At 42.5% G+C, this 12,203-nt stretch overlaps 1 protein-coding gene across 1 annotated transcript; it reads left to right on the top strand.

Annotated features, from left to right (window-relative positions):
- Window positions 1-8,420: 8,420 nt before the first annotated feature.
- Window positions 8,421-12,203, top strand: LOC134178547 (uncharacterized). Its single transcript, XM_062645420.1, has one exon. The coding sequence runs from the start codon at window positions 8,421-8,423 to the stop codon at window positions 12,006-12,008; it is 3,588 nt and encodes a 1,195-aa protein (XP_062501404.1). The 3' UTR covers window positions 12,009-12,203.

Below are 12,203 nucleotides of genomic sequence, written 5' to 3' on the forward strand. Positions count from 1 at the left end.
TGTTTAGCTACTGTTCATAATACAACTTTTAGCATAGCTGTTAATAGTTTGCACGAGCAAATATCAGTAAGATTATGACAGTATAGCGAGAGACTTATTTTGGAAAAGTTCTAGTTAGAGGACTTTGTTCTGTTCAACACTTAGAGTAATTTGGGTTGTGTTTTTACATTTGCTTATACAAATCAATCAAGATTCAATAGCAACAAAGTGTCCAGCTGGTAGTCTCAAACTATGAGATTCCAGACTTGTCAACTTGTGGCAACCAAAGTGAGGGATTTCATCAGCAGAAATGTGGGAGAATACGGAAGACACTAAGGCAACGCCCACTTTATTAATATCAACTAAATTAAAGATGTTTTATGTGAATAAAAAGGGAGCCTGCCACGTGCCAGCTGAAGAGTGCAGCAGACGTGATTTACTAGCTTTGCACCCCATCACCCTTGTGCTCATTAGAATGTACGGGATACTGGATTGGTAACCATAGTAATGGCCATAATGTCTAATTTCTATGCCCTGGCTGAAAGCAGTACCAGAATATTGAGGACAACAAACATACGGGAGATTCGAAGTCAAATGCAGACAAGCATGAGAAAGGTCCTAAATGTGGGAGTTTCCCGTGCGATGCAGGAGAGTTGACAACTAAGGGATTCAGTATACCCACTTTCTGAAATAGGTATCGAAGTATTTATCTGATCCCACAATTGGAGCTCCGAGTAATTCCAAACCATCTGACTGTGCATTGACCCTTGTCACTAAAATATCTATTTCAGAAAAGGATTGGTCGCCTGAAGACCAAAATACTTCATCTTGGAGGTGTTGACAAACAGGCCATATTTAGGTCTCTTCTCCGGCTGAGCAGAAAGAAAGATCCAACAGCACTTCTTGTCCCAATAAAAGTGCCATCATCTAAGTACCATAGTTTGACCTCTAGACCTGAAAAGACACCAATATCATTTGAGAGCTCTAGCAAAAACAAAACCAGCAAATGACACAAAGGACCAACTGCTGCGCACCAGCAGATGAATGAATTCTGTGAGTGCCAAATCTTAGCTCACCATTGCAATGAACACCACTGAGTCCACGGCAATAACTCTAGGAAGTTGTTGGCAAGGCGATGCAAAATTATTCCGCTGGCATTCATTAAATGCATTCCTAAAATCTATTTTCAAGTAAAAAAAGTCTTCTCTACACCCAAACTCATTGATATACTGACGTAACCCATGAAAAGCTGCTTCCACACGATTTGATACATCAACTCCTACCTGGCCATATAGAAGAAAAACAGCGTGTAAAAAGTCTTTTACAGCAGCACAACAAATGTGACTGGCAAGACGACACAAGACCTCACCCACTGCAATTGATCTGAAGCCACCAAAATGTTTTGTTAACTAAAGCAGTCAGAGGAGCAGCAGAAAGCCATAAAGCAATGCTAGCATCCAGACTTCCTGCTAAGATGTTGTAGATCAGCCAAGTAAGATTACCTAAACAAGTTGAAGCAGCAGAAGCCACATGGCCAGAAACTGCGTCAAGAATGTGTTTAGCACAAAGTTTTGAGCTTCCAGAGCTGCTTCCCTTAGGAAAAGATTTTTAAGGGCATCTACAATAGCAGTAGAGTAAAAAACAAGTGGTGCATATGTTTGTCAATCAATTGAGGAAATTCATGTTGATGATGGTGACACACAAGATCATCCAGTGCCTTGATGTCATCAGATGAAACACATCCTTTAGAGCCCAAAACTATCATTGCTACACTATAGCGGCCTTCTCTAGCAAAGGCTAAATCTCTGTGCATTTCTTTGTCTAGCACTTCCAGTAGTATGAAGAAATTTTCGACTTTCCATCTAGCCTGGCTTCCTTCCATAATGTACTAAATCACCATTCTTCCATTGCTCTAACCGAGAACACAGCAATGAACTTGCATGAAAACGTTTCTGTCTCCCTCTACATCTAGGAAGTCAAAGACAGCTTTGGAAAATGCAAAGAGGCAAACAAATCCCCAAATACCACTACAACATGCATGTTGAAACTCGGTTGACAAACCTCAGCCAGCAGAGGAAACACAGAAACTGCATGGGACATGAGCTATAATAACTGTTGTAACAGTCAAACTGACCATTTCAGACATAACAGCATGGAATGTGATTGTCTCATCTCTGAGATGAGAAGAATCAAAAATCTCAACAGCCTTGAAGACCTCCAATACAACATCAAGGTTTGCATACTGAAAACTGGATGTAAGAAAAGTGTCTTCAGATGGTGTTTCTTCAAAAAGAGACAATTACTGATTAGAAGATTGATCTAGTAACAAAGAGCTGGAAACCATGAAGATAAGCAAGGCACTGTCATAATTCCTCCGCAACAAGAATACCCACTTTCAGTAGAACTACGACAAAGCTTCCATTTGTGGTGGTAAACATAAGAGCAGAGAGAGCAAACTTGGTGATCATAATGTTCCAAACAACTAAATGTGCTCACTGTTGATGTGCTGCCATACAGCTGTCTTATCTCTCACGTGAATATTACAAATAGGACAGATTTGCAAATTGAAAACAGGTTTAGATGTACAACCTTTCCTGTCGTCTTTTGAACAGTCATCCACTGACAAGACATTGACATCCATAATTTTGGACTGGGCACAAGCGGGAACGTTAGTATCAGGACCCGAATGAGGATTGACATCCCACAACGTAAATAAAAATGGTGACCAACATGAGATAAATGCAGCAAAAAAGACTGCTCAAAGGTTGAGAAGTGTCAAGAATAGTATTACATGTACCTTTCTTCCCGCTGTTTGCCTTGTCGTAATCCCAATGTATAGGCTCAGCACCTGCAGTACTCAAGCGACATGAAGTACGAGCAAAACATCCAATTCAAAAGCGCTAGATCTCTAATGAAACACCCAATGGTCAAAATTTGTTGATAACCACAGTGCAAGTTGTGTCAATTAACAAAAGGCAAGCAGTAACGTTCAAACTCTGTGTGCTGACCAACGGCTTGCCCTCAAAGGGGCCCTCGGCTAGCAAACAACTCAGATGAAACCAGAAGGCAAAGCCAAAACAAAAGTAAAAAATTCCGCAAATGAATAGATGTACCGATGTATAAAATCAAACAGCAGACAGATTCAAACTATGTGCATCTTGATCAGTATCCATATATATATATATATATATATATATATATATATATATATTTTATTTATATTCTTATTGCAGATAACAACTACCCGTCCCCTGCCAAAGTTGGCAAATCCCAAAAGTCAAACTCAGTGTCAAATCGCAAACTAGTGCAAATCATACGTGCATTAAACTGAAATAAGCAAACTGAAAGCTGTTGCAGTAAGTTACTGACTGCCCTACTAAAACTTATTCTGCTCTTTGCTGTGGTCTTGGACGCGATAACCTTCAAAGTGGCAAGACTGGAAGACGTCCACAAACCAAAAGACTCCACTATTATTGGGTAGAAGTAACCTCCTGCCGCATATATATATATATATATATATATATATATATATATATATATATATATACTAGATAGATGGCCCACCCTTTGTACGGGCAGAGTACTGTAGTGTTATGATGAAAGACTCAGTTTCAGCGTGTGCAGACACGTCATGTGCAATTTTTGGTAGAAATCAACACACTCCCTGTGTGGATTCAGTTCAAATGACTGGTCTGGGCATCTGTTGGAATAAACTGGAATTTGCTAATTAGTTAATATCTCGTTGAAGAAAATGAAAACTTAACTGAGTGTCCCATTCCGAGAAACTTGCTGCGACTTTCCGTTCAGAGATATTTAACTGGGCAACAGAAACTTGAAAGTCACGTGCAGTTTCTTACTCGCCCATAGGATACATGCAGTAGCTTGACATGCAGGCATGCATCATTTAGCGCACTGTTTGCTCTCCATTTTCGATGTTTTCACACTCCCAGTGTAGCACTTGGTGCAGGAAACGTGAAGGTTGAATTCAGTGCAAATGCAGTCACACGTCTCTTCAGTGAGTCTTCTCGAAGCCATCTCAACAGTCTCATTGGATCTTATCAATTCAAAGACGTTGCTGCGGTTGCAGGAAACAAGCGTATCAAATGTGGCAGGTATTCAGCGAGCGTACTCGGAAAAACCAAAGGTAGGCGTATTTCTAAATACCCAGATATCCTACACAAAAATATCTTGTCGTTTTTTACGTGCCCAGTAATAAACAACATGCTCCATGCATACCGTCCGAGGTCAGCTTAAATTTGGTGGAGGTAAAATGAGCCGTTGCAGAGTAATTCGCTTGCGAGTGGAGGCGGGTCCTCCTGAGATATTTCAAAATATACTCAGCACGTTTCCAATCCATACGCACTGACCATTACTAAAGTGGACCTCTACCTCTTTGCTCTGGATGTAGTTTGATGTTATCCGATGAGCGTGAGTAGAGGCGGGTCCTCTTGGGATATTATAGAATATACTCAGCACGTTTCCAACTTATACCTACGCACTGAACAATATTTCTTTTTGAAACTCTTATCTTTTTGCTCTAGATGTAGTTTGATGTTTAAAATAAACAAATCACTACAGCTTGATCACATAACGCAGTCTGGTGGGACTGCTGGATAGTTATAGCATTGTGATGTAACAATGGCATGTGAACAAACAATGGATATTGAAAGTGAGCATTGCATTCTTAGTTATTTACTAAGATCCATGGCCCGTCCTTCGTACGGCAAGATACTGTAGTGTAAAGATAGGTCTGTGGATACGTCACGTGCACTCTTTGTTGCGCGGTCCCGAATGCGCTGAATGAATTCGAATCTTGCTCTTCGTGCTTGTTTCAATCGAAATCGACACACTCCCCGTGTAGCGCTTGCTGCAGAGAACGTGCAGGTTGGATTCGGTGGAAATGCAATCAGAATTTGGAGAGAAACGAAAGTGATAGAAGAGTAAGTTTCGTCGGCAAGAGATATTCAATCGCTCAAAGCTTTGCAAAGGATGACAATGCATACGGTCTACACAGGACTGGTGCGGGCGTGTGTTCAAATGAACTGGAATGTGTAGCGTTTGCGTCGTCAAGAAAATTTACGCGGGGGTCAACCCCTCAAGAGGGGACCCGGTGCAAATTTTTTAATTTTTTTTATACGCAAACCTTACCCTGTGCGTGCCAAGTGTGTGTACCGATTTTGGTTGCGAACGGACAAAAGACGTGGCCCCCAAACGCAAACACACACACACACATACACACACAGACAGACAGACAATTTGAGCTTTATATAGTAGATAAGAAAACAAAACTACCCAATAAGATTTAGTTCACGTAACGAAACTGCCTTCAAATTGAGTTTATCAGGGGCATCAGTTTCCTTCTTGAACAATGAATATCTTCAAATATTGCTCTCATTGCATGAACAGCTCCTTCACATCCTCCTTCTTGACCAGCACATACTTGCAAAGGCCCTGAACAACAGCAGACATCATCCTTCACTATAGACATTATCAATTTGGCAATGATCCTTCTGAACGTTTCTCCGATACCAATTGGACGTAGACCAGAAGACTTGTTTAATGGGATTAGTCAACAAGCTACTAGTGCTTGGATTCCTCTTGGGTCAACAAATTCCGTACAAATGCGTCTTGTCAGAGCAGCCAATGCATTGCATAATTCAGTGGACTGGTTGTGAAATGAGCAGCAAAATCTTCTCCATGCAACAGAGTCAACTCCGGAAGGCCCGCCAGCACCCTGAGTTCGCAAAGCTGCAGACTTGATGACAGAGCCATCAATCCTGTCAAAAATGACTTTTGGTATGTCATTGACAGGACCACAAAGCAATGCAGATTCACATATTGGTTGGTGTTTGGGATGCTTCAAATGCAATAGTTCTTTTGCAGTTAAACCGCCACTCCCTTCAACAGTTTCATTAAGTGACAAAACACCTCCTTTGGCATTGTCTGATAGGTACCGCAATGCACTCTTAACTTTGCCTTGAATCATAAGACGTGTAAAAACTCTTGTTATTTGTTCTTCTGAAACATGGCAAGACTTATGCAAACGTTGTTGAAGTGATCGACCTTCATGCAGCAGATCCTCAAATCTTCCATTTTTCCATAGTTCCAAACGCCTCTGAAGATTTCGTATATGTTCATGTGACTTGGACTTGGCAGAGGGCTTTTGAAGTAGAAGCATTTGCAGGACTACTACCGCCTTAAGAGCAATACCTTCCAATGCTGTAGCATTTGCAAATGCTCCAATCAGCCTTGACATTTCTGATACAAACTCCTTTCCAGCTTTTCCAGATGGCAACAGGAATAAATTTTTCTTCCAGAAAACAACTTCATTGTAAATGTCATTCAATTCAGTCGTAACTTGAAATCCATTTTTCTCGCCCCAAGTGAAGAAAGGAGTTGCTTGATCTCTATATGGTGGCAGCTGTCCTGGACAAGCATCACAAGACAAAGTAGTAGAATTCAGAGATCCATCTTGACTTTGGCTTTGATTTGGCTCATTATCCTGTTCGTTATCACTCCTAGATGAATCATCAAATCCACTCACTTCACTATATATCCCGGATAAGCCATCAGCTGAGCCTCCCGTTGACAACAAAGGTCGTTCTTCGTCAGAGCATAAGCCAGGCTTTAACTTCCAGTTGAGCCAACATTGATGGATCAGAGGATTACAGTTGGTACAACATAATCCTTTCTTTACGCAGCTGCAAGACTTACATCTCCCGCTGTTATTGCATGAGCAACATTTAACCATGACGCAAACGTTTAGACGTGTAGATATCACACTGATAACTACATCAAGACGTCGCTAGAGTCAGCAAATTCAAATAAGAACACAAAGTTCAACCGAAAAACCGTTGGAACAACAAGATCGACAAAACAAGAATCTCGTTGAAGGAACTACTGTATACTAACAGCGACAAGTTTAAGAAACAAGCAGGAAACCGTCTTACACCACCGTACTACTACTACTACTGCTACTGCTACTGCTACTGCTACTGCTACTGCTACTGCTACTGCTACTGCTACTACTACTACTACTACTACTGAGAAGATATGGTGTATTTGAAACAATAGCAGACTACGTATACACAAACGGCAACCTACAGCGAATGGCAATAAACTATTACTACTACTAAACAATTACTGTCATATACAATAGTACAACTTTTACTACTACTATGTCATGTACAGTAAAGTCACTAAGCTGAGGAGGCCAGGTGCCCCTCAGACGTAGCCAGGAGAATATTGTTTTCCGGCCTGACGTAGCGTTTGCACCTGCTGCCCCTGATGCACATTATGGAAGCTCTTAGGAGTGCGAACCCGAGTCGACATCTTAGCCAGTTGATCACGCTACCGTATGGAGTGTCCTTTTTCTCAGATATCATTGAGGCCAGCTTTTTGGTAAATGACGTTGTAAGCTTGCTCATGCCACTACTACTACTACTACTACTACTCAGCAAAAGCAGTGTATCCGTGGAACAAGATCCTCTACGTATAGACCTATCAAAGTGGACCTGCTGGGACTCATTGAAAGTGAGGCCCACCTAGATGAGTAGGTGGTGACTATAGCTTGTGATAATAGTTAAGCATACAGTGTAATGACGTAAAGTAGTAACTGACTTTTAATTGTTTGTTTTGCTGCGTGCGTATATCTGTCACTTATAGTGTTGTAGCAGTAGCAGTAGCAGTAGCAGTAGTAGTAGCAGTAGTAGTAGCAGTAGCAGTAGTAGTAGCAGTAGCAGTAGCAGTAGTAGTAGTAGTAGCAGTAGTAGTAGCAGTTTAACCCCAATGCCACCTCGTACACATGTTTTGAAGTTGCATCATGCTATAGAAGACAGGAACAAGAGAAGAAAAGGAAATATGAAGAAAGACTGAGAAAAGTAGAAAATGCTTCCTTTACACCTATTATCCTTTCTTGCACTGGTGGCATGAGCAAGCTTACAACGTCATTTACCAAAAAGCTGGCCTCAATGATATCTGAGAAAAAGGACACTCCATACGGTAGCGTGATCAACTGGCTAAGATGTCGACTCGGGTTCGCACTCCTAAGAGCTTCCATAATGTGCATCAGGGGCAGCAGGTGCAAACGCTACGTCAGGCCGGAAAACAATATTCTCCTGGCTACGTCTGAGGGGCACCTGGCCTCCTCAGCTTAGTGACTTTACTGTACATGACATAGTAGTAGTAAAAGTTGTACTATTGTATATGACAGTAATTGTTTAGTAGTAGTAATAGTTTATTGCCATTCGCTGTAGGTTGCCGTTTGTGTATACGTAGTCTGCTATTGTTTCAAATACACCATATCTTCTCAGTAGTAGTAGCAGTAGTAGTAGTAGCAGTAGTAGTACGCATGCGTGTAGTCTGGCGGTTGGTTCAAATTTCGCTCTTCGAGTTGACGTATTCTTTGGCTTTCGAAACGCTCTATATTGGTCAATTACGTCATGACCAAGTGCTGCTGGTGTAACAGCAGTGGACGGTGCAAGAATTGCCGCTGCGCAAAGCGAGGAGTTGAATGTAAGAACTGCAATCCCAGAAACCACGGCCGGTGCATGAATGGGAAGTCGTCACCTTTATCTCACGATTCAAAGAATGCATCAAAGTCGTCAGTGTCTCGTTCTGGCTCTTGTGATAGTCTGTCCTCAAACAAGACACCTATGGATCAACCTGTCACCACCACTCTGGTATGTGACACACGTGAATCTCTAGAAGTTTCTAGAAGATCTCAGACACCTATGTCTTACTCTGAGGCACTTCAAAAGGATTTGACACAATGTTCATCACAAAAACGTCAGTCTCAGTCTCTTTGTTCGGATAAGCAGATGTCCACAGCTTCTACGCCGCTTCAGCTGACAGCCGCCAAGACAAATCCGAGTAACGCTTTTCCTACTAGTTATGGAACGGCTCTGGATTACTCAGGTCACTCGCCCAGCAGGAGTGTACTAGTTGCGGAGACAGTGGAATCAATGAGGAATGCATCTCTAAGAGCACGCAGAATTGTCAGCATGAACGACAGGGAGCTAGGTAGCTCAAAGAGCCCGGTTCAAGTAGAGGAAGCTCCTCCAGTCATTTCAGCAGAGACTGGAACTGCATATCAGTCTGTCACACAACAAGAAGTCGTTCTTCATGAATCTTCTCAAGATCAATCTAGTGATGCCATTGACCTGCCAGCTGTCCCTCAGTACAGAGTGTTACTGCCTCCTAATTTCAACTGGGGTGGTGTACCTGGAGCAGATATAAAAGATCAGATAGACCAAGCATATCGTGAAGTCGTTCATTGGAAACGGAATTTATTTCAAGTGCCTTACGGATCCTCTGGTGGACACTTCGTTTCTGAACTTACAAGGCTATTCTATGCATTTGCAAATGAATCTGATCTCGAGTCAGTCGCAATAACTGCTGCTATGCTCATGCCTCATCTGTTGCTCCAAAGACCTCACACTAGATCCAGTGTACAACAGAACTCCTCTTGTTTAAGTCGTCGATTGGAAACCTGGAAAAAGGGTGACATAGGAGATTTGATTGCAGAAGGCAGAACGATCCAGTCTCATCTTCGAGGCCACAGTACTCGGAATTGTCCTCAGGATAGAGAGTGTGATCAATCAAGAAAAGTTGCACTTTTGTTGCAAAAGGGAAATATCAATGCTGCCCAGCGACTCCTATCAGATGAGGACAACTGTGGTTTGCTAGAACTAGACGAATGTATTCCTGGCTCTCACAAGTCAGTTAGAGATGTTCTGAAAGACAAACACCCTGACCCAGCTCTTATGTTTAAGGAAGCTGTCCTGGACTCCAAATCTCAGGCACCTCCTACACATCCCATTCTCTTCGACAAGATTGATGGCTATCTCATTCGTGCCATGTCACTTAAATGCCAGGGTGCTGCAGGTCCATCAGGCTTAGATGCGGCTGCATGGAGGCGTTTGTGCACTGGATTCAAAGTCTTGTCTAGAAATCTCTGTGACTCAATAGCTTCAACAACTCGCAGGATTGCAACGCAGTTTATCGACCCGAGTGGGATTTCGGCTCTGGTTGCTTGCCGGCTAATACCCCTGGACAAGAGACCTGGTGTCAGACCAATTGGAGTTTGTGAAACACTTCGTAGAATAATTAGCAAGGCTGTCCTGAGTGTGGTAAAGTCAGATATTTTGAACGTAGCCGGACCCCTACAACTCTGTGCTGGTCAGAACGTCGGATGCGAGGCTGCCATACACGCTATTCGAGGTATTTATGATGAAGATGAAACAGAGGCCGTGCTATTTGTAGACGCAACCAATGCTTTCAATACTTTGAACCGTCAAGTTGCTCTGGCTAACATATCTGTCAACTGCCCAGCCATCTTTCCAATCTTGGCCAACACGTATCGACAACCTTCTTCATTGTTTGTAGGTGGAGAAACGTTGCTTTCTAGTGAAGGAACAACTCAAGGAGATCCCTTAGCGATGCCAATGTATGCTCTGGCCACAATTCCACTTCTAAAGAGTGTGCAGACGAATGGTACAAAGCAGGTATGGTATGCAGATGATGCAGCTGCTGGAGGCTCGCTAGACTGTCTACATAAATGGTGGAACAGGTTGGTTGACTTAGGTGCTATGTTTGGGTATCTTCCAAATCCCAAAAAGTCATGGTTGCTAGTGAAATCAGGAAATATTGACAAAGCTACACATCTCTTTGAAAATACCAATATCAACATTACTACAGAAGGACAAAAGTACCTTGGAGCTGCTATTGGAAACAAAGATTTCTGCAATAACTTCCTGCAAGAAAAGGTGACCAATTGGAAGTTACAAGTAGAGCGACTCAGTTGCATTGCCCAAACTCAACCACAAGCTGCTCACTCGATATTCACACGGGGTCTGATTGGACGCTGGAAATTTGCACTCAGAACCAATGAAAACTTTGCAGCGTACCTTAATCCTCTGGAGGAGGCGTTACGATCCAAACTGATTCCCGCCATAACCAATAGAAGTACTCCAGGAGACAAGATGAGAAGGCTTTTTGCATTACCACCTCGACTAGGCGGCCTTGGAATTGTAGATCCACGTTCGTTGACTTGTGAGCTGGAATACTCAAAGTTAATTTGTGCGCCACTGGTCAACCGAATTGTGCAACAAGAAACAAACCTGGATAACGTTCCTACCAAGCAGAATTCTATGAAAGCTAGCATTCGCCAGCAAAAACATCTAGCACAAAAGTCTCATTCTGAAATCACTGTCAATGATCTATCTGTGGAATTGAAACGTTCAGTTGAATTGGCCTGTGAGAAGGGTGCCTCCTGCTGGCTGACCGCAATCCCACTAGAGCAACACGGATTCACTTTGCACAAATCTGCGTTTCGGGATGCCCTGTGCCTCAGATACGGTTGGCACCCGTCCAACCTCCCAGACATATGTCCATGTGGATCTAAATTCTCAGTAGATCACTCTCTGTCATGTCCAACAGGAGGATACCCCAGCATCCGCCATAACGAGGTCCGCGATTTATTTACCAACTTGTTGACAGAGGTTTGCCACGATGTACACAAAGAGCCCGTTCTGCAACCTCTCAACGGCGAGGTGTTTCAAAAACGCTGTACTACCTCTGACGAAAATGCCAGACTTGATATTGCTGTCAGTGGATTTTGGGGTGGGCACTTCCAACGAACTTTCTTTGACGTCAGGGTCTTCAACCCTAATGCCTCATCCTACAAATCAGTGCAGATCCCGTCATTATATAAACGGCAGGAACAAGAGAAGAAAAGGCGATACGAGGAACGAATTAATAACGTGGAGCTTTCATCGTTCACGCCAATCATTTTAGCATGCACTGGAGGATGCAGTAAACTGACGTCTATTTTCTTGAAAAGACTAGCCTCACTTTTATCGGAAAAGCACCACACCGAGTACAGCACAACTATCAACTGGCTGAGATGTCGACTGTCATTTGCACTCCTTCGGGCCTGCGTGATGTGTTTGCGAGGATGCAGGTCCAAGCTTCACAGAACCTCAAGGGACTTCAACATTCTGCTGGAAGCAGCAGAAAGTAGATTATAGAAGACTGTTTATCTCAAAGTTGTTACAACCTAGAAACTTGTTGCTATAGAGGAAGCTTTTACATACAGTAGTAGTATTTTGAAAAAAGTAGTAGAGATTTTATTATTATTAGTAGTAGTAGTAGTAGTAGTTTATTCAAGTAGTAGTAGTAGTAGTGTGTTAGCAGATGCCGTTTGATTGTTCAAATACACCAGT

This window comes from Corticium candelabrum, chromosome 4 (genome assembly GCF_963422355.1).
Source record: "Corticium candelabrum chromosome 4, ooCorCand1.1, whole genome shotgun sequence".
In the NCBI taxonomy this organism is placed as follows: Eukaryota; Metazoa; Porifera; class Homoscleromorpha; order Homosclerophorida; family Plakinidae; genus Corticium; species Corticium candelabrum.

Coding starts and splice junctions, on each gene's coding strand:
- LOC134178547 (XM_062645420.1), top strand. CDS start 8,421: ATGACCAAGTGCTGCTGGTGTAACAGCAGTGGACGGTGCAAGAATTGC.